The sequence below is a fragment of the Pipistrellus hanaki genome (assembly GCF_964339955.1).
Source record: "Pipistrellus hanaki genome assembly, chromosome: 16".
In the NCBI taxonomy this organism is placed as follows: domain Eukaryota; kingdom Metazoa; phylum Chordata; class Mammalia; order Chiroptera; family Vespertilionidae; genus Pipistrellus; species Pipistrellus hanaki.
This window is the reverse complement of record NC_140518.1, coordinates 9,972,067-9,993,112: the sequence shown is the minus strand read 5'-3', so window position 1 is coordinate 9,993,112 and position 21,046 is coordinate 9,972,067. Positions and strand designations below refer to the sequence as shown.

General features: G+C 52.7%; 1 protein-coding gene across 3 annotated transcripts; it reads left to right on the top strand.

Moving 5' to 3' along the window:
- Positions 1 to 7,335: 7,335 nt before the first annotated feature.
- On the top strand, positions 7,336 to 18,124 carry PHB1 (prohibitin 1). Of its 3 annotated transcripts, XM_084863622.1 has the most exons (8): positions 7,401 to 7,443; positions 7,976 to 8,058; positions 9,942 to 10,056; positions 11,765 to 11,926; positions 13,734 to 13,876; positions 14,004 to 14,120; positions 16,159 to 16,254; positions 17,779 to 18,124. In XM_084863622.1, the coding sequence occupies exons 3-8, from the start codon at positions 9,969 to 9,971 to the stop codon at positions 17,989 to 17,991; spliced, it is 819 nt and encodes a 272-aa protein (XP_084719748.1). In that variant the 5' UTR covers positions 7,401 to 7,443; positions 7,976 to 8,058; positions 9,942 to 9,968; the 3' UTR covers positions 17,992 to 18,124. The 3 variants fall into 3 exon arrangements, with proteins under 3 accessions (XP_084719747.1, XP_084719748.1, XP_084719749.1); XM_084863621.1 differs by lacking the exon at positions 7,976 to 8,058 and having other exon boundaries at positions 7,336 to 7,443; XM_084863623.1 differs by lacking the exon at positions 7,976 to 8,058 and having other exon boundaries at positions 7,431 to 7,612.
- Positions 18,125 to 21,046: the final 2,922 nt, after the last annotated feature.

Genomic DNA, 21,046 nt, shown 5'->3' with positions numbered 1-21,046 from the left:
ATATTTCCCTCTTTTTTTAAAAAAAAAACATTTTTTATTGATTTCAGAGAGGAAGGGAGAAGGAGAGAGAAAGAGAAACATCAATGATGAGAGAGAATCACTGATTGACTGCCTCCTGCACAACCCCCACTGGGAACCAAGCTTGCAACCCAGGCATGTGCCCTTGGACAGAATTTAACCTGGGACCCCTCAGTCCTCAGGCTGACGATCTATACACTAAGCCAAGCCAGCTAGGGCTTTTCCCTAATTTTTTTTTTCCCCCCTGCAGCTTATCCTTAAGTAGCTTCCCGAGAAATGGTCCGTGGGAGGTAAAGTTTTTGAGACGCTGTGTTCTAAAAATGTCTTTATTCTAGCACCTCACTTGATCAATTGGCTGGTACAGAATCCTAGGGAGCAAACCAGTTTCTCATGGAATTTGAAAGTATGGCTCATTGTATTCTAAAGGGCAGTTGGGGCTGGTAAGATGTCCATGCCATCTGACCCCAGGTCTTTTCTCTCTAGAGCATTTAGACTTTTCTCTTTGTCCTCGTTGTTCTGCAGGTTCCTGATGATGGTTCCTCGTGTCCGTCTTATTCATTAATTATGTTCTACTTGGGGCCATCTTTTCATTTGAACACCATCTTTTAAAGGTCCTTTGGTCCATTGCTGTCTATTTCATCATATCTTCCTCCTCTGTTCTTATTTTCTGCAACTCCTATTCACAGGCTGTCAGAACTGAATCGATTCCCTAATCTTTTCCCTCCTATTGTCCCCATCTCTTTATCCTTTTGTTTTATTTTCTGGGGGCAATTTTATCTCCCAGTCCCTCTGTTGAATTTTAATTTTAAAGTTTATATCGCAATTTTAATCTCCAAGAGCTTTTGTATGTTTTTAATAATCCATTCAACAAATATTTATGCAGAATCTGTGTGCCACACACTGTTCTAGGTCTGTGGTCGGCAAACTGTGGCTCACAAGCCACATGCGGCTCTTTGGCCCCTTGAGTGCGGCTCTTCCACAAAATACTACGGCCTGGGCGAGTCTATTTTGAAGAAGTAACATTAGAAGAAGTTTAAGTTTAAAAAATTTGGCTCTCAAAATAAATTTCAGTCGTTGTACTGTTGGTATTTGGCTCTGTTGACTAATGAGTTTGCCGACCACTGTTGTAGGTGATAGGGAGATAGCAGTGAATAAAGACAAAAACCTCTGCTCTTAGGAGCTATTCCTCTACTTCGTTTTTTTTTAAAAAGCACGTTACTTAGGTATAGTTTATACGCAATAAAATGAACCTACTTAGGTGTGTATTTAGATAAAACTTAATAAATCATTACACCCATGTAACCACCACAATAACCAAGATATAGAAAATTCTAACCCCCTCAAAAAAAATTCTTTTTGAGCTCCTTTGCCATCAATCACCACCATATCCTGGTCCCAAGCACCCACCAATCTGCCTTCTGACTCTATGGTTTAATTTGTTTTTTCTTGGGTTTCATTTAAATAAAATCATCCTAAATAAAGAAGGAATATGTTAATTGACTGCCCTGCCCTAAAAAATGGTGGTGCCTACAGCCAATAAAGAGGGAATATGCTAATTGACTGTCCCTCCTTCAAAGATGGCAGCACCCACAGCCACAAGATGGCGGTGTCCAGTTCCCTCAGCACTGCCAGGGTGACAGGCATGTGGTAAGACCAAGCCCACCACCAGAAGGGCCCAGCTGCTCTGCACACCTGCCTCCAGAGTCCCCCAGTCCGCTCAGCCCCCGAGCTGCCCAGAGCTGGCCCATAACCAGGGCTGGCAGAGACGTGTACAGCTGGCAGTGGCAGCAGCAGAGGTGTGATGGGGGCGTCACCTTCCCCTGATTGCCAGGTAGCCTCCCTCCCCTGAGGGCTCCCAGACTGTGAGAGGGGGCAGGCCAGGCTGAGGGTCCCCCTCCCCCACCCAGTGCATAAATTTTTATGCACAAGGCCTCTAGTATAATCATATAACCATGTAATTTTTCCTCTTTGTGTCTGGCTTCTTTCATTCAGAATAATGGTTTTGAGATGTCTTCATAGTGTGACTTGTATCAGCAATTTCTTCTTGTTGCTGAATAGTATTCCATTGCATACCACAGACTTCTGTCCCTTGTCTGATTGTCCATGTGTGAGAGTGAGGCCCTGCAGACCACTGGTTAGTCCCCAAACCCTTTGTTTCTGCCTACTTGGCTGCCCGGCTAAGGGATACATTCTCCAGCCTCTTCTGTGATTAGATGAGGTCATGTAACCACGTTTAAACCAATAAAATAGAGCGGAATTCATGCGCTGTTTCTGCCTTGTTTGCTTAAAACAAAATTGTTGCCCTGGGTTTCCTCCGTTTTCCCTTCCTGCAAGCTGGAACCCAGATGGCCCAGGGTTAGATGAAGACAATCTTTTAAAGCCAGTGAAATGGAAGGAAAGTCGTCTATAAATGACCCGTGGAACAAAGAGAAGTTAATTTCCATCTTCTTTTCTTTCGGTGTTTTTGGATCTTGGTACAGCAACTTAACTTTGCTCTAACTAGTATCCCAAGCAACACAAGCACTGAAAAACTGGTCGGAAGCTTTGTGTGCAGGAGTGCAGGAGTTTTTATCCTGTGGTGGGTTTGACTTTTAGGTAATAATGGGTCTCCACAAGTGGCCCAGGTAACCCTGGGGGTCCTTGAGACCCTTCCAGGGGGTACTTAAAGTCAACATTATTTTGATGGGCCCAGCTAGCGTGGCTCAGTGGTTGAGCATTGACCTATGAACCAGGAGGTCACAGTTTGATTCCTGGTTAGGGCACATGCCCAGGGAATATGCTAATTGACTGCCCTACCCTCAACTCCACCTGGCAACCCTACACATCTCCGCAGAGCACACTGAGAGCTGCACAGATGTTAGCGCTTCCATGCCCCACACTGGGCTCTCTCCCCAGTGTGGGGCATGCAGGAGGCAGCCAATCAATGATTCTCGATGTTTCTGTCTCCCTCTCTCTCCCCTTTCATCTATGAAACCCATAAAAATATATTTTAAGGAATTATTTTTATGGTACTACTAAATCGTTACTTTCGTTTTTCACTCTCGTTCTCTCTTGAGTGTGCAGCGGAGTTTCCCACAGGCTGCATGGCCTGTACAGCACACGGAATGAACGAAGAACCCGAGACTGGCAAAAGCATAAAACATGCCACTCTGCTCACTAAATATTTATGTTGAGGAAACCATAGTTACTTTTCATAAAACTATATTAACACATAATGAGCTTAATATTGTTATTTTTATTTTATTTTTTTTTATTTTTTTAAAAAATATATTTTATTGATTTTGTACAGAGAGGAAGGGAGAGAGATAGAGAGCTAGAAACATTGATGAGAGAGAGTCATCGATCAGCTGCCTCTTGCACACCCCCTATTGGGGATATGCCCGCAACCAAGGTACATGCCCTTGACTGGAATCGAACCCGGGTCCCTTCAGTCCCCAAGCCAGCGCTCTATCCATTGAGCCAAACCGGTTTTGGCAATATTGTTATTTTTAAATGAGTAAGTAGATATTTTAAATTTCTCACTTTAATTGTGAATATACTGTGTATATTCCATGCTTTAAAAGCTCTTTGGGATTAATTAGTAGCTTTTAAGAATATAAAGGAGTCCTAAGGTCAAAAAATGTAAGAACTAGATGCACTAGAGCAGTGGTCAGCAAACTGCGGCTTGTGAGCCACATGCAGTTCTTTGGCCCCTTGAGTGTGGCTCTTACACAAAATACCATGTACCCTAATTAAGTTAATATCAATGTACCTACCTATATAGTTTAAGTTTTAAAAATTTGGCTCTCAAAAGAAATCTCTTGCCGAAACAGGTTTGGCTCAGTGGATAGAGCGTCGGCCTACAGACACAAAGGTCCCAGGTTCGATTCCAGTCAAGGGCATGTACCTTGGTTGCAGGCACATCCCTAGTACGGGGTGTGCAAGAGGCAGCTGATTGATGATTCTCTCTCATCGATGTTTCTAACTCTCTATCCCTCTCTCTTCCTCTCTGTAAAAAATCAATAAAATATATGAAAAAGAAAAAGAAATCTCAGTCGTTGTACTGTTGATACTTGGCTCTGTGTACTAATGAGTTTGCCGACCACTGCCCTAGCGTGACCTTCCTGGACTCTTTCATTGGGGATTTCCAACGACCAGGACCTGTAGGTTTTTCTGTGGGGTTGGTTGTTTTCCCCTCGGAGGAAATATCCATTCTCATGCTTAGAAACTTCCGGGGGCTTCTCGCTACACTTAAAACTTTTTAGCCAGGCCTGCAACACCCGGCATTTGCTTGTTTCACTATTGCAGTCCTCCGTAACTCTCTCATCCATTCATGGGGCTTTGGCCACATTCATCTTCATTCCGTTCCTTCAACGGACCAAGCTCTGGCCTGCCTCTAGGTCTTTGCATTGTAGGGGAACAGCTCCAGCTGGCAACCCTACACATCTCCGCATAGCCCACTGAGGCAAGGCTGGAACCCCAGCTGAACCTACTATTATAGTAAGTCTTGGCAGAATGAGAGGGCCTCGTGAAGAGCTGCTGTGCAGCCATTTCCCCTTCACTTCCTGTGTACCAGGAAAGTTGCTGTGAGACGATTCTCAAGCCTCTGGGTTCTCCAAGGGTCCGAGGCTTTCTAAGGAAAAGCCTCTGCCCTCACCCCACTGAGGACGTAGCTGCAGACTGTGATGCTGCTTAGCCACCACGGGACCTTGGCTTCTCCACAACAGGAAGTGCTAACACCTGTGCAGCTCTCATCTGGCCCATCTGTCGCCATGTCGCCCCACTCCTGGGCCAATAGGAGCTGGCACCTTGGACTACTCTTCCCTCTTCGGAGTCTATGTTGTAAGTGATAAACTGTCTAATCTAAAAGGGGATCCTTGTCTCTTTACTGGCCAGAGCTATCCATTGTGCCTTAGCTGTGTTGACATGCATGTGCTGTTTCCTCTTGAATGCTCTTCTCCCACCCCACCCAACCTTTTCCATGTCTCACTTCTTTAGATCTTAACTGTCATCTCCTCATAGAGGCTTCACTGACCAGATGGCCCAAAATAGACCCCTGGTGGCTGACACCATTGGTTGGGCTGAAGGAGAAAATACTCTATGTAGCAATGGACTGGACTCATTCCTAAGGCTGATGCAACAGTACTGCTCTTCCCCTAATCTTTGCCTTAAGACAATTCAATTATCCCCAAATTCCCTCATCATTATTCTTATTCATCTTCCCCATCTCTCAAGCTACAACTAGCATAGGTCCACACAATGTCCTCATGTCACATGAGCTTTCCCACTGTCATTGTGAGGAAAGTTTAACGAATATAAGGCTTAGCCTGAAGCCTAGAAGACCTGTGTTCCATCCATTCCAGCTCTTAACTAGATGAGTGACCACAAATAAGCCAGTTAGCTTCTGAACCTCAACATCCTTAACTGTAAAATGGGGACAATGGATTGTAATGATGCTCAAGCAGGATATTCTAGATACACATACTTGAAAACGATAAAACATTATACAAAAATTAGTTTTTCAGCATTCCTGCTAGTGATACTAGAATAGAAGCAATCAATGCCAAGGCCATTCTTGTGGGATTCCAAACAGCCTGTATTTTCTGGCCCAACTAATTCCACTCCCTTCATTATTCATTCATTCTACAAGTACTTGTTGAGTGTCCACTGTGTGTCAAGCAGTATTCTATGTTCTGAGAACAGAATTAAACTTTCAGCTATTATGGTTTGCATTCTAGTAGTGAGAGGGAAAAATGTGGTTGGTTAGGGCAAACCCATATCACCTGAAGAATGCTGCCTTTGATATCTCTGATTATTTGATTGTGCCAAATGGGGACAAAGTAGGGGACAGAGAAAAGAGGGGAGAAATACATGGGGAAAAAATTGAAAGAATCTAATCCTATTAGAATCCAGAAATGGACAAGGTTTCATAAAAATGTAGTGTCCATATACCACTTAGTATCCCCGCTAAGAATGCCGAGCTTGAATCTAATCATGAGGAACCATCAGACAAATCCCAAATGAACAACATCCTTCGTCTTCTTCTTTTTAATGTAATAAAAGACAGGAAGACTGAGGAAGTTTCTTGCATTAAAGGAGACTAAAGAGACATGAGAAATGAATGCAGTACCTAATTTTAGATTGTATCCTGTGTGTGTGGGAGGGTTACTATAATGTTCATTATGGGTCAATGGACAAAAATAGAATGCAGAAAGGAGAGAGAGAGAGAGAGAGAGAGAGAGAGAAAGAGAGAGAGAGAGAGAGAGAGAGGGAGAGAGGGAGAGAATGAGGAGTGTGGGAAGTAGTGAGGGAAGGAGCAAATGATAAAGCAAATGGAGCAGATTTTTAGCAATTGATGATCTTGAGTAAAATATACATGAGTTCTTTGTACTATTCTTGCAACTCTTCCAAATAAGTTTTTAAAATATTCTGTCCGTGAGATCTGGACTCTAAGCCAAGCCCCTTTGCTAAATTCATGTTTGACCTTGAATAAATCCCTTTCTCCTTTTCTAGTCCAGGTGCTTCCTGAGCGCCTCCCCCCCCCCCCCCTTAAATATGTTTTTATTGACTTCAGAGAGAGAGGAAAGGGGAGCAGGAGAGAGATAGAGATGATAGAGATAGATAGAGATAGAGATAGAGATAGAGATAGAGATAGAGATAGAGATAGAGATAGATAGAGATAGAGATAGAGATAGAGATAGAGATAGAGATAGAGATAGAGATAGAGAAAGATAGAGATAGAGATAGAGACAGAGAGAAACATCTATCAGTTGCCTCCTGTACGTGCCCTGGCCAGGGATGGAGCCTGCAGCCTGGGTATGTGCCCTGACTCGGAATCCAACTGGGGTCCTTTTCGTGCACCAGATGATGCTCAACCAAGTGAGCCACATCCCTCAGGGATTAAGGTTCTTTATGGTTCTGGTAATCAATGTTCCAGGACTCTCAGGGCTGTGGAAAGAAGATCACCTCTTGTTTTCCTTCAAGGTCTCTCATCCCAACCGTTATTTCACAAGTTTCTCCAAGGTGCCCACCCACGCTTCCATCAGCTGTATATTTTCCCAGCCCATCCCTGCCACTAGCTGCAGACCTAGCTACAGGCTCATCTACCAGGAGGTTCTAGCATCAACAGGCACGTGCATTTATCCCCCAAGAAACTACAGCCCCCAAAAGGCGTTGCGGCAGCCTCTGGACGGTTAACGCGAAAAGAGAAAAGGTTTTTCCAGCGTGGGTCAGCCGTTGCATGGCTTCTTGGGAATTGTAGTTCATCTGTTAAGAGCCCAGAAGCCAGGACGAGGCGGAAAGCCACCCTTCCCAGAATGCACAGCGCCATTCCCGGCCAATCGGAGGCGCGGATCTTGGAAGGAGGGCGGGGAAGAGGAGGAGCTGCCCGGCGCGTGCGCAGTATGTGTGGCTGGGGAAGCCTTGTGGAGGTCAGAGTAGAAGCAGGTGAGAATGGAGGGGTACGGCTGTGGTCCGCTTCCGGGCAACGCGGCAGTCCCTCTCTGCACTCCCGTGTGCACTTCGGGGGAGCGGCGTGTGTGCGTGGGCCCGCCCCGCGGGACGGGGGTGCGGGGGGCGCCCAGGACGAGCCAGGAGTTGGCGTGGAGTAAGGGAGGTGTGTATGGGGGCAGGGTGAGGAAAAATCCAGAAGCCGTACGAAGTGGAAAGGCTGAGCGCTCAGGGCTGGGCGTCCTGGCGTTGGGGAAGGCATAGTCAAATGCCCGAGGAGCGACCAGGGTAGGCTCAGGGGCTTTGGCCTGGAGGGACAGAGGGAGGTTTGGGACCGAAGTGGATGGCGACCACGGGGCGGAGCGCTGAGAAGTTAGTGCTGGGAGTGGCTTCTGTTAGGTCCGGTGTGCTCCCGCCACCGGCCCAGCCCCACCTGCCCACTTACTCGTTGTTATGTTGGTTCCAGAATGTTATGTCAAACAGGTCATTCTTTTCTTTTTTTAAAATATATTTTATTGGTTTTTTACAGAGAGGAAGAGAGGGATAGAAAGTTAGAAACATCGATGAGAGAGAAGCATTGATCAGCTGCCTCCTACACACCCTGCAACCAAGGTACATGCCCTTGACCGGAATCGAACCTGGGACCCTTCAGTCCCCAAGCCGACGCTCTATCCACTGAGCCAAACCAGCTAGGGCTATTATAGGTCATTCTTAATACCTGCTGTTGAAAAGCCATATGGTGGGGAGTTGAGCTGTGCCTTCTAGAATTCGACCTGTAGGTCCCAATCCTGGTTCTGCCACTTCATGCTTTGTGATCCTGGGCTCCTCATGTAACTTCACGGCGTGCCTCAGTTTCCTCATCTGTAATAATCTACTTCATAGGGGTTGGTATGAGGGTTAAATAAATTGCCGCTAGAAGACCTTCCGATATAAAGGTTAGCGATCGCTATTTTGTGCTGTGGGACTCACTATGTGGCACACTCTTTTGTTACCGGAAAGAGGACCTGACCCCTGGCCAGTCTGCCTAGGGCCAGCCCATACTGTGTGGGTTCTTGATTTTGTGCAGAAAAAATTTCCCAGCATGAGTTCAGGTGACTATGAGGGAACGTTTATTAAAGCTGGGACAGCAGAATGGGAAAGGGCTTAGCTTAGAAGAAGCAACAGGAGAGCCTAGACTGGGCTGCCCTGGGAAGTCAGGCAGGGAAAGGGGGTCTGGGATCAGGTTCAGGGGTGAGCCTGGGAAGAGGGGCCACTGCCCATTGCTCCCCTGGTTGCAAGCCTTGTGGGGTCCTCTAGGGCAGTGTTTCCCAAAGTGTAGTACGCGTCCCCCCAGGGGTACACGCTGCACCGGAGTTTGGTGGGGATATGCACTGCACCGTGCTTAGCTGCACGTAATTCTACGTTCTCATGAGTGCGAGGGATACTCAGCGTTACGAAAATATATGTGTAGAAGGGGTACACATATATAAAAAGTTTGGGAAACACTGCTCTAGGGTTTAGAAGATGCATGCCTGTGGGGGGAAGAAGAGCAGAGAGGGAATGGCGGGGCTGCTCCCCAGAAGGAAGCGTGCACTGGGCCCTTTGTCTTGAGGCTTTTATTTCTCTCTTGCAGGCAAGTATCTTAGGGGAAGTTATCAGGGGAGGGTTTTCACAGAATATGCATCCGTTTTCTAGGTGTGCTCCTTCAGGATGGTGGTGGTCACTGATTGGTCAGTGTCAGGGCAGGGGGTCCTTAGTCATTGCAGCTGGTCCTGGTATCACCCACCTGGTTTTGCTGCTTTTCAGGATCTGGAGCTGAAATACAACTGAGGCCTAGATGTTATTTCTAGGGAGGTGGCCTTCTCTATCTTGCAAATTGCTCTATTTGTTTAGCTGCCTTCCTCAGTTTCCCTATTTCTCTTGCCCTCGCTTACAGGCCTGTCTCACTGAGTTATTTTCCTAAACCAAAATTGCACAGAACCAGCCACACAGCCTCTTGGGGGGTCTGTTTGTCCGGAAGAGGGAGGGTGGTTTACCGTGGTGCCAAGTTCCCTGTGGGCACCGAGCACCTGCCTCAGTCCCATGTGTTAACCGAGTGCTCCAGTCCCCTCTTCTTAAAGTGGCGGAAGAACAAAAAGGCAGCCGAAACCGGTTTGGCTCAGTGGATAGAGCGTCGGCCTGCGGACTGAAGGGTCCCAGGTTCGATTCCGGTCAAGGGCATGTACCTTGGTTGCAGGCACATCCCCAGTGGGGGGTGTGCAGGAGGCAGCTGATCAATGATTCTCTCTCATCGATGTTTCTAACTCTCTATCCCTCTCTCTTCCTCTCTGTAAAAAATCAATAAAATATATTTTAGAAAGAAGAAGAAGAAGAAGAAAGCAGAGGAGTTGGTGCGTCCATTCTCCAGGAATGGAGAGTCGGTCGCCAGCTTGAGAAGGGAATGTTGTGTGGCAGAGAGCGCTCTCTGAGGGTTTGGGGAGCGAGTCGTTTCACTTGTGCTGTGTTTACCCTCTCAGGTGTGAGCGGGCCCAGCAGAAGGAGACATGGCTGCCAAGCTGTTTGAATCCATCGGCAAGTTTGGCCTGGCCCTGGCCGTGGCGGGAGGCGTGGTGAACTCGGCCTTGTACAATGGTGAGGCTCCTGTGCTGGAGGGTCTCTGTTGGTCGGCACCGCCCACGGGACACCCCAGTGGCAACGCTGCCGAACGCGAATGTGTGGGTGACCGAGACGGCTCACCCGCTGCCGTCCCACACCACGTGGTCCCGTTGTGGTCAGAGCCCGGTCCTTTAGCCAGAGGGCCTCTCGGAGCCTTTGTTCCCAGGCAGCCTCCCCGTCCGGCCGCTGGTTGGATGTTTCCAGCTGCTAGTTCCTGTGAAGGGGTGCTGCACCCCCAGACGCCTCAGCGGACGGCCAGGATGTCGCTGTCTCGCTGGAACGGAGAGCTCACCTGTTCTCTTCCGCCGGCGGGAAGACCAGCAGGGGCTGTCAGCCCGTGGTGGCCTTGTGCTGAGCAGGAGCTGCTGCAGCGGGGTCCCTGCGGAGAACGTGCCTTGGAGAGGCGCTGCCAGCTGTGGACAGGGTGGCAGGGGCTGAGCGGGCTGTTCTCCCGCTCCGCCGGCAGCCCTGAGGCACCGCACAGCTTCCTCGCTGCTCCAGCAATGGGATTGGACTAGGTTGGTGGTCGGCAAACTCATTCGTCCACAGAGCCAAATACCAGCAGGACAACGATGGGAGATTTCTTTTGAGAGCCAAGTTTTTTAAACTTAAACTTCTTCTAACGCCACTTCTTCAACATAGACTAGCCCAGGCGGTGGTATTAAGTGGAAGAGCCACACTTAAGGGGCCAAAGAGCCGCATGTGGCTCATGTGCCGCAGTTTGCCGACCACAAACTGAGTGACAGAGGTGGTGTCTGACAAGAGGAGGGTTAATTTCAGAGCGGGGACATTCGGACCAACGATGGTGACCATAAAGCAGCGGGTCACGAGAGCCTGCTTGGCTTCCATGGCACAGCTTTCCCCTCTGATCTTTTCGGTTTGTTGTTGTTTGGTCAGTGTCTGTGTTTTATGAATCCTAACCTGAGGATATTTTCTCCATTGATCTTTAGAGAGAGTGGAGGGGGAGAGAGAGAGAAAGAGAGAGTTTGATTGGTTGCCTCCTGCATGTGCCCCTGGGGCACTGGGGGTTGATCATGCAAGTAGGGTAGGTGCCCTTGACCAGAATTGAACCCACAACTGTTCAGTTCGTGGGCCGATGCTCTAACCACTGGGCACCAGCTAGGGCCATTCTGATCTTTTTGGCCATTCATCCCTGAATAGTTAGACAGTGATCATCATCACGAGTTTCTCAACAAGACAGCTCTCCAACCCCTCAAAACCTTAGGGAAAAAGAAGCTTTTGGAAAGAAAGAGGGACCTTCTGGATGTTAGGGTTCTCATAGCGGGGTTGCTGCCCCTGGGAAACCGAGGTAAACTTGGGACCAGGTTGAACTGTGATGACAGTGAAGACGGGAGTTTTAGGAAGAAGTTGGGGAGGTGGTTTCTGGAAATGCATGAATGGGGGTTGGGGATGGGTGGTTCATCAGGAAGCCCGCAGCCAGTTGTTTCAAGGAGAGAGGATGCCGCGGCCCCGTTAGCAAGGTGCTTGGGGAGACACGTGGGGCAGGAAGTGATCGCTTAGATCTGTAGCTTTTAGAAGCCTCTGGAGACCAGAAGTGCCAGAAGGTGGAGCAGGAGAGGGCAGATTAATACATGAACAGAACGCACCGAGACCCTTCCCAGGCCGCGGCTCTCGGTGAACGGGTGAGAGGAATTCCCTGACCCTTGGCTCTCCTCCTCCCTAGTGGACGCCGGGCACAGAGCGGTCATCTTCGACCGGTTCCGCGGCGTGCAGGACATCGTGGTGGGCGAGGGGACGCACTTCCTCATCCCCTGGGTGCAGAAGCCCATCATCTTCGACTGCCGCTCCCGGCCCCGCAACGTGCCAGTCATCACCGGGAGCAAAGGTGAGCCGCCTGCAGGTCCGGGGGAGGGGGGAGGGGTGCTGCTGTGGGAGCCAGAGAGGGTGAACTTCACGTAGGAATTCCTAGCGTCTTTTCCCCGGAGAGCGTACCTGATTCACAGCAAGAAATACATATACTTCGGGCACACACACAGGCAACTGCACGCATTTAAAGAAACACGCAAAGACCGGTTTCAAGAGTGACATTGTGATCCAATTTGAGAGAAATTGGAAGGTGCCCTTGCTCCCTCCGTTGACCCTTCCCTTTGGTTCTTGTTCCCCAGAATCACTCTACAATCCCATCTAGCGGCTCACCCTTCGCCTGACGTGCCAAGGCCTCTGTGCGGCAGTGCTGGCCTCCAGCGTTCTCTCTCAAGCGGAGGCCCACTTCCCTGGTGTCCGACACGCCACGGGCTATGCAGGCGGAGCCTAAAACGAATTGCTATCCCTGTTCTCCCCCATCCCATTCGTAGAGGTGCTCAGGCCGTGAGGGGAGTAGCAGGTGCCAGCACAGCAGCCAGGCTTCCACACGGCAGGAGGAGAGAGAGGGTCACACTCGATGCCTCCTCGGCTGATGTGTGCTCACTGTGACCGGGCCCGGCTTTGTTCTGGGTAGGGGCTGGGCTAGATGACTAAGGCAGGGGCCTCCGGTCTGTGGCTGGGGGGACAGAGATGTGGACAGACAGGTGCAGCGTAGTGAGTCCTGGAGCCAAGGTTATGCGGTGCACCGGGAGCAGAGAGGCCACCGGTGGTGGCCAGGCTCCTGTGAGGAGCTTCCATCCGAGCTGGGGTTTAGAGAGAGCGGCGTGTCGGGCAGAGGATGGAGGGTAAGTCGGTAGGGCCTCCTCTGTCCCTAGCTCCTGGCCCGGGAGAGGAAGGAGCCTCCGGGGAGGGCCTGGCTTGGCTCTACCACAGAGGAAACCAGAGGTCGGTGGGGTTTAGCGAGAAGCATACATCGAGCTTGAACTTAAAAGCCTAGGTCTCAGCTTCCCACCTCTTGGGGCTTTCTTCCTCAGCTGTTTGCTGCTGTTTAGGATACTTCGTGTACCTAGCTTCCAAACATGTGGTAGGGACTTCCAGAGACCAGGGGCGCGTGGTCCATATTCTTGTTGACTGCAAGCCAGCTGTGACCGCGCGTCAGCTCTGCGCAGGCCCTGCGTGTCGGGCAGCTGTGTTTCCCTCCCTGGGCCTCTGCCCGGGTAAGGAGAGGTGGGCTGCCGATGATTCTGCCTCTTACATCTGTTGCGTTTGACTGCGCGTTCGTGTGTCTTCTCTGTCCGTTTCCTTCAACGTGCCTGGAAGTCAGATGAAACCACCCCTGTTCCTAGAGAACTAAGTTGAGGTTGGCTGAAGCTTAGCGAAGTCGGGTAATTAGTAACCAGCGGAGTGGGACTGCGGCCCAGGCCTTTGAACTGTTGGTTCGGTCCAAAGTAGACTATTTCTGCTGAGCCCCCGGTAACCCCCCCAAAGCACGCTCCCGGCCTGGGTCACGGGCACCAGGCCTCGGACAGGCCTCGCCCTAGAATTCTCAGCTTGGCCCTGTTTTCTGAAGCACTCTGTGTTCCACACAGCCCATAGCACCTGCTGCTTATATCCGGGGCCTTCGGGACGCACGGAAAAGCCCTTGTCACCAGGCGCCTTTAAGAGTGCTCTGCTGGGTTCTCTACCAGGAAACCCAGACCCCTTTGCTCCGTGCCCCTAGGATTAGCAACTCTGCTTATTATTTGTAGGAAGTTGGGGGTAGGAGGTCCCCTAGGAGGCCACTGTGAGTTTTATGTTTAACTCAGCATTTTCCCCCTCCCTGCCCGAAGATTTACAGAACGTCAACATCACCCTGCGCATCCTCTTCCGCCCGGTGGCCAGCCAGCTGCCCCGCATCTTCACCAGCATCGGGGAGGACTACGACGAGCGCGTGCTGCCGTCCATCACCACCGAGATCCTCAAGTCCGTGGTGGTGCGTGGGCGGCGTGCGGCCCGGAGATCCCCGAGGGGCGGGCGGGGCGGGTGCGGCTGGTAGTTTCCCGGTGCCTTTTCCGCTCCCCGTTATCCTGACCGGCTGCTGTGCCCTCCCCCGGAACCAGGCTCGCTTTGACGCCGGAGAACTCATCACCCAGAGGGAGCTGGTCTCCAGGCAGGTGAGCGACGACCTCACGGAGCGAGCCGCCACCTTCGGGCTCATCCTGGACGACGTGTCCCTGGTAAGGTCCTGGCGGAGCCTGCGGGGAGGGCCGGCGCGTCCGTTTCCGGGGAGACGCAGTCAGGTCCCGCCTTCCATGTTCCTAGGCGTGAGGCTTGAAAGCATGGGAACTTCTTGCCCTCACCCTGGCCACACACTTTTCCTTTGACTTGTGGCGCTGCCCACGGGGTAACCTAACCACGAGCTTTTCACCGTCCCAAACCGACGGGCTGTGTGAGCCCCCCCGGAAGCTGCCTTGTGGACCGTGGGCACAGGAGGAAGCTGCCGGGTGAGACCGGAGAGCACTCAGATGGGCTTTCTCCCCAGCCCAGACCTCCCAGCCCGGCGTAGGAACTTCCCGGCGCCCAGGGCCTGAGGCGCAGTGACGTGAGCCCCGGGAACCCCAGTGAAAGGCGATAGGGTGTCAGGGAAGGGTCCTGCTCCCCACAGCCGGTGTGGGTGTGAGGGCCGGCCCCGAGGCCTGAGACTGCGTGTCTGTGTATTTATACACGCTCAACGCCGTACGTCAGACGGAAAGCAATGCAGGCAGAAAGCAATACAGGCGGGATAGCATTTCAGATGGAGGAGGCGAGGGGGAGGGTCATGTTTCTAGATTCGTGGGAAAAACCACTTGGAGTGATTTGTTCAAGTAGTGAGGTAGTGTTTCCTGTTTGGTTCTCCTGTGCATCACTAGGCAAAAGCACCACTTCCCCCTCAGCATCTGTGCAGCTGTTCAAACATCACACTCCAACACCCGGGCTCACGGCAGGGCCCGGCTCCGCCCAGCCCCACCTGGCATCCATTGCCCGACGTGGAGGGGCCCGTGGGCTCCCTCTACTGGCAAGTTTCCAGGCTGCAGCCATTTGGCTCCTCTGACTGCTAATTCCTCCCACTTACTGTTAACCTGGGCACCTCGGCTGTGAGAAAACGCTCAGTAAAAACCCAAGAAGAAGCTTGGCCTTTTGTGAAACTTTAACCACATGCTCCATTCTGGGGAAATGTGGGCTGACCACAAGAAACCATATCTAAGAGGTGTGAGAGGAAAATTAGATTTCATGGGGAATTTTGCTGCCCTCAGCTGGCCCTTTCAGAAAGAAAATTTATTCCTTAATTGCACATTTCATTTCTCATCTCTCAGGATTGCATTTTCCTCCCCAAACGTTGACCAAGAGTCCAGAAACGGAGCAGGCAGAGTAGAGCAGCTGCAGCGTAAGAGTCAGGAGTGCTAACAGTTGAGGAAGGCAGTGAGTCTAGGATGGACTCTCCAGGAGGAAAGTTGAGTTACTTATGCTTAAGAAAAGCAGAGGTTGGGAGCGTGGAGGAGGAAATAAAAGCAGTAGAATTTGATAGCAAAACCAATGCTACTAATCATTTCTAGACTCATCATTAGGCATTCTGAGACCTGTTCCCTCTGTTTGCACGATCAGTAGAGACAGTCCCTTCAGCCAAGTCTGTTATTTATGTTCTTAGGAAATATCTGGATAATCCGAATTTTAAGCCTTCTTCCTAAGCAATGGCTTTAGCTGCCTTCCCTCTTTAAGCCCTTTCCCAGAAGCACTCACACAGGGAACACCCTGATGTGCGATCCACGGTCTCCCGGCCTCTTCCTGTTCGGTGGCGGAGGGGCCTGAGAGGAAGGGGGCTGGTTAGCCCATAAGGCAGAGCAGCTGGCTCTCGAGTCCCTGAGAACCATCTGCATCCTCCCGCTCGGGGGCTCCACCTGGCTTCCCGGGGGCCCTGAAGGGCCTTCGCAGAGCACTGGTCACGGGGGAATGGGCCTCCTTCTCTAGGGAGGCCGTCAGTAGAGTAGATCCCTCCCGTGCCCGGGGGCCGTTTTCCACGTGAGAGGGTCGCCCTGAGGGTGATGGCGTGGTGTGCGGAGCAGTGGGCAGCCAAGGGCTCGGGTGTCACGGAGTTTGGACGCGGCTGTGGAGGTGGAAGGGGGATTGGCCTCGCGAAGACTCCAGCTGCTAGAGCCATTCCCTCCGGCGGCCGCGGGGGCCTCCAGCCACACTGTCAGAGCAATTACACCGCCTCATCTGCGCTCCCTCTCCCTCCAGACGCATCTGACCTTCGGGAAGGAGTTCACAGAAGCAGTAGAAGCCAAACAGGTGGCCCAGCAGGAAGCGGAACGGGCCAGGTTCGTGGTGGAAAAGGTGAGCGTTTGGCCAGATGGCAGGAGCCCCCCTCCCCTCCCCTCCTCCTGTGCTCGGCCCATTTGCTGGGTGGCCTGGAAATTGATCGCCTGTCATCTCTCCTTCCGGGATCGCTGGAAGGGCTTGAAGGGACCGTGCTCCCGCAGTTGGCTCCGGGGTCTTTGGGGGCTGGTCAGGGATAAGTCAAGTTATGCTCCCCAGTCACCCAAGGGCCGTTTTTTTTTCCTCCACTTCCCTAAGATCAAACACACTTTCTACAAATAAAAATGTTTTTCTCCTGGAATATTTTCAGCTTTGCTGAGAGGTCATTATTAACCGTAGTTGCTCAGTGAAAGCTGACAGGGAAAAGGATCAAATGTTGCACCAGATGCTCCATCGACACCGGGTTTGTTTAAACGCTAAGTCCGTCCAGATGTGTCGGAGTGTGGTGGGACACAGCGTATTTGCATCCCAGCCCGGCCTTCCTGGTCCCTGCAAAGGTGTATTTCATTCTTCCCACCTCTCGTTCTCCGGCGTTGGCGTTCTAAACCAGCCGTCTCCGAGCGGCGTGCCGCAGAGTCTAAAACACACATTGCCTGGCTGTTTAGTCAGGGCCCTGACCTCTTTTCCCTTAGATTGTCAAATAAGAAAATGGCGACAGCCAACACAATAGCCATCTGGTGTAAGTGGATCAAAATTATACCTTTTTTTTCTTTTTTTCTTTTTTGTCAGATACCAAAAAATACATTTTTAGGTGTGCCATAGAATTTGAGTGGTTAGTTTATGTGTGTCATGAGATGAAAAGGGTTGAAAATCGTTGTTCTAATCCAACACCCCTTAGGCCTTGAAATGAGGGAGAAGCGGAACATATGAGTGGCAAACATTTAATTTCAGAGAATGTAAACTATGAGCAGGAACTTTTTTTTTTTTTACTTAAATAAACGCCTGCCTCCGGAGTCTGAGACATGTGCCTGGAGGTACTAGGTGCTTCGTAAACATTTGTCGAGTGAATAGTCACAGCCTAGAAGTTTCCAAGTTGTGTTCATTCTATTGGTCATGCATTGCAGACAGAGTCCTGTTGATAGGAGAACGGCAGGCCCAGGGGACCTCATCCTGGTGCCTGGGTGCCTGGCAGCTCTAAGGAGCGCCACACACGCCTGCTTCTCCGGCTCAGCGACGCTGGTTTTGGTGAAAGTCGCTGTGACCTGGGACTGGAGGGAAAGAGGAGCCTGAGCATTGATTCTACCTTTCTCTCCTGTTCCTGGGCCTGGGATGCTCCGGCTCAGAGCAGCATGGCCGGACTAGATTGCTATTAATAATGATGAGAACTTTGGAAAAAGACAGCTGTTCATGCAGCTGACAGTGTATCCCTAAAGTGATGAGTAGGTGGTCCAGGACAGGAGGGGACTGGTGGCTCAGTGCTTGTTGACCCCATCCAGAGGAGGAGGAGGAGGCGGCAAATACCCAGAGTTCCTTGGGGAATCAGTGAGGGTGCCCAGCCTGGGCCTTCATGTGACCTTGGTCTCTCCCCACCTCCTGCCTCAGGCCGAGCAGCAGAAGAAGGCAGCCATCATCTCTGCGGAGGGCGATTCCAAAGCCGCCGAGCTGATCGCAAACTCGCTCGCCACGGCGGGCGACGGGCTGATCGAGCTGCGCAAGCTGGAAGCCGCCGAGGACATCGCCTACCAGCTGTCCCGCTCTCGGAACATCACCTACCTGCCGGCCGGGCAGTCGGTGCTCCTGCAGCTTCCCCAGTGAGGCCTGCCCTGCCCGCCGGCCGGGGCCCGGCCCCGAGGATCCTAACAGCGCGCTCCTTCCGCCCCCGCCCCAGAATCACTGTGAGATTTCATGATTGGCTTAACGTGGAGGAAATAAAAGTAAAATCACTTCAGATCTCTAGTTACTCTTATCAGTCGAAACTCTTCTGTTCTCATTCCCACCCCCTTTCTTCACCCACCTCCCTCCCCACCACTGCCAGTGCCTGTGCGGACCAGCGGACCCCGGCTCCGGGCTGCGGAGCTCCAGCCCGGGCCGTGGCCGTGGCCGAAGAAAGGGAGGGTCGTGCGCGATGGGCTGGGGAGCTCAGTGGTCGGCTGAGGGAACCGGTAGCCTGCAGCCCCACGTCTACCAGGGTGCGAAGACGCCACTCGCCGAGCCGAGCACTCAGGCCTCCGCTTTCCGGCCATTCCTGCGCAGCCCCAGCCGAGGGGCCGGGCGGGTCAGGAAGTGGTCTGTCTCTCCCCATAAGGCTGATTGTCTCTCACGTGGGGCCAGCGGAAGCAGGTGTGCGCTCGGCGTGGATGGGAGGGTCCGCCTGTGCAGGTGGGTGGGCTGGATGTGTGCACCCCCCCCCCCAGGGCTGCTGCAGCTGAGGCGGACTCGGCTCATGGGAGCGGAGGCCTGGCCCGAGCTGAGTCCCGGGAAGACTTCCTCTCCACCCCACGTGGGTCTCAAATGCCCGACGGAATTCCAACGTGAAGGATTGCATCCTGCCGGGCGGGCAGGGCTGGACGTGCCTGCCAGGGCCCTGTGTTCTGTGCTCCTGGCTCTGCTCCCCTCCTCCAGGGCGCGGTGCCTGCGCTTTGAAGGCACGGCCTGGGCCTGGGGAGAAAGCCAGTGTGTAAACTGCTGTCAATAAATGACATTCAGACCTCGCAGCTCCGTCTCCCGGGATTGTTTTTCTGTTTGTGGGAGCCATGCCGTCTGAACAGAGTGTTCCCGCAGTTTCTGTGTGCACATGTTGGGAGGGCCAGCTGGGACAGTCTCCAGCGAGGCAGAAAATGCTGGAGTCTCAGGACACTCCCCGGCATTCTACATCCATCCCACCTGGAAGTGATCCTCCCGTGTTAGGTGAGGCGTGTGTGAGAGGGGCTCTGAGGTGCCAGTGAGGACAGGGTCTGAGGCGTCGGTGCCACCATTACCTGGGAGCTGGGGGTCTGCCCGACAGCTGTCAGCGTCAGCCCCTGACGGCGCATAAGACGCATGAGTGTGGCCCCTCCGTGCTCTGGTTTGGGTTTTATGTGCGTGAGGTGGCTGCGGGCGCTCTGCTGTGAGTTGAGGCGGCTTGTTGTGCTTTGCTTTGATGTAGAAATGACATGTGAGAGGCCACATTTTTGCATTTGGGTGGTGGGGAGGGAAGGCAGAGCTCCGACTGAGAGACGAGCCCTGCCATTCTCTTCAGGAACACAGCGGAAGGGAGTGCGTGTGCACCGACTGCTTTCACCTCTGCTCGCAGGCTCACCGGGCCCTGCACCTGGCCACGGCGAGGGCCTCTGACCTCCGTCTGCGTTTCCTCTCCCAGAGGAGAGGCCCGCTGTCCGCTGAGCAAGGCGGGGACGAGGCACAGAGGGAGTTCTCGGGAACAAGTTCTCCCGGCCTTGCACCCCGCTCCCCTCCCCGGGCCTCTCAGCAGGGACTGAACCCCTTCCCAGCCACCCCCCAAGCTCCCAGGACAAGTGTGCTCTGGGCTGCTGGCCCTCGGCTGAACCCCAGACCTCCCACCCAAGCCGCATTCTGCCGAGACTCCCACCAGCCTCCCCTCTAGCCCATCTCCCTGCCGCCCCCCTGGCATCATTTATCTCAGGATCTTCCTTCTTACTTCTGTGTTTTTGCTGTAAGAAGAGCGAGGCCTAAAACAGGTTGAGGTGCCTGGACTCCACGCAGTCAAGACTGGAGCAGAGAGAGCGTCATTCCTAAAGCGGACCCAGACCGACTTCCATTCTGCAGCCATCCCTCCTGCTTTCCTGCCGTGTGCGTGTGGCTTTGGACACTCTTGGCGGGCGGGAGAGAGGGGGTGCAGGAGGCTCCTCTGCTCCCTGGGCCGTGGTCGGAGCAGTTGTGTTTCTCGCATTTGGGGCGGTTAGGTTTCAGGCTGCAGGTGTCCGCTCCTGGGTTCCTCCCGCCTCTGCCGGCCTCTCGGTGGCAGCCAGCCGCTCCTGCTGGTTTTGCTGTTAGTCTCCTTGCCAGGGGCGGTGCCAGCGGCAGCCCCGGAGGGCTCATTCCTCTTTGACTTCCGACAAGTAGTGATCCTTTTCACAAATGTTGAGGGCCGTTAACTGGCTGCTCAGCCCCAGAGTCCCCTGACGGCCTCTGGGTTTCTCCAGAAGCGGCCACAATGAGCCTCCATCAGCCTGGGGTGCTCTGGGCCGGGGATCAGAGTCCAGGTCCGGCCCCGGCCAGGGGAGGGCGGGCAGGGAGGGTCTTCCTCTCCCTTCGGTCAGGCTGGATGGTTCCCTTGTTCAGACGCCAGGGGGATGCCTCCTCAGCAGCAGTGGGCCCTGGACGGGACCAGGGGTCCTCAAACTTTTTAAAGTGGGGGCCAGATCACGGTCCCTCAGAGAGCTGGAGGGCCGGACTATATGAACTACTAATTCCTACTGTAACACCTCGGCTGCGCTCACTGCCCAAAAAACCTGGCGGGCAGGATCAGACTCCCCTGGGGGCTGCATGTGGCCCGCGGGCCGTAGTTTGAAGACCCCTGGGGAAGAGAAAACCCTAAAAGGCTGCCCTTTTCTTCTCGTTTCACACACATTCTCCCCGTGTGGACCAATGACGGGGTGGGGGGTTGTATCGTGGTCACTGCCAAGTGTCTTGATCCGAAAGACGGGGAGACAAGGAGATAGGAGTCCAATCCCAACACAACAAATGCATTTCTAATAGGACATGCCGGCAATCCGCGGGGATATGCAGATGGGACCTCCCCTGACCTTTGCCCTCCATCAGGAATTGTGGGTAGAGCAGCCCACTCCGATGGAAAGGGACCTGGGTGAGAGGTTGCTGGAGGCCTCCCGTTCATCCCTCCCTCCGCAGGGTC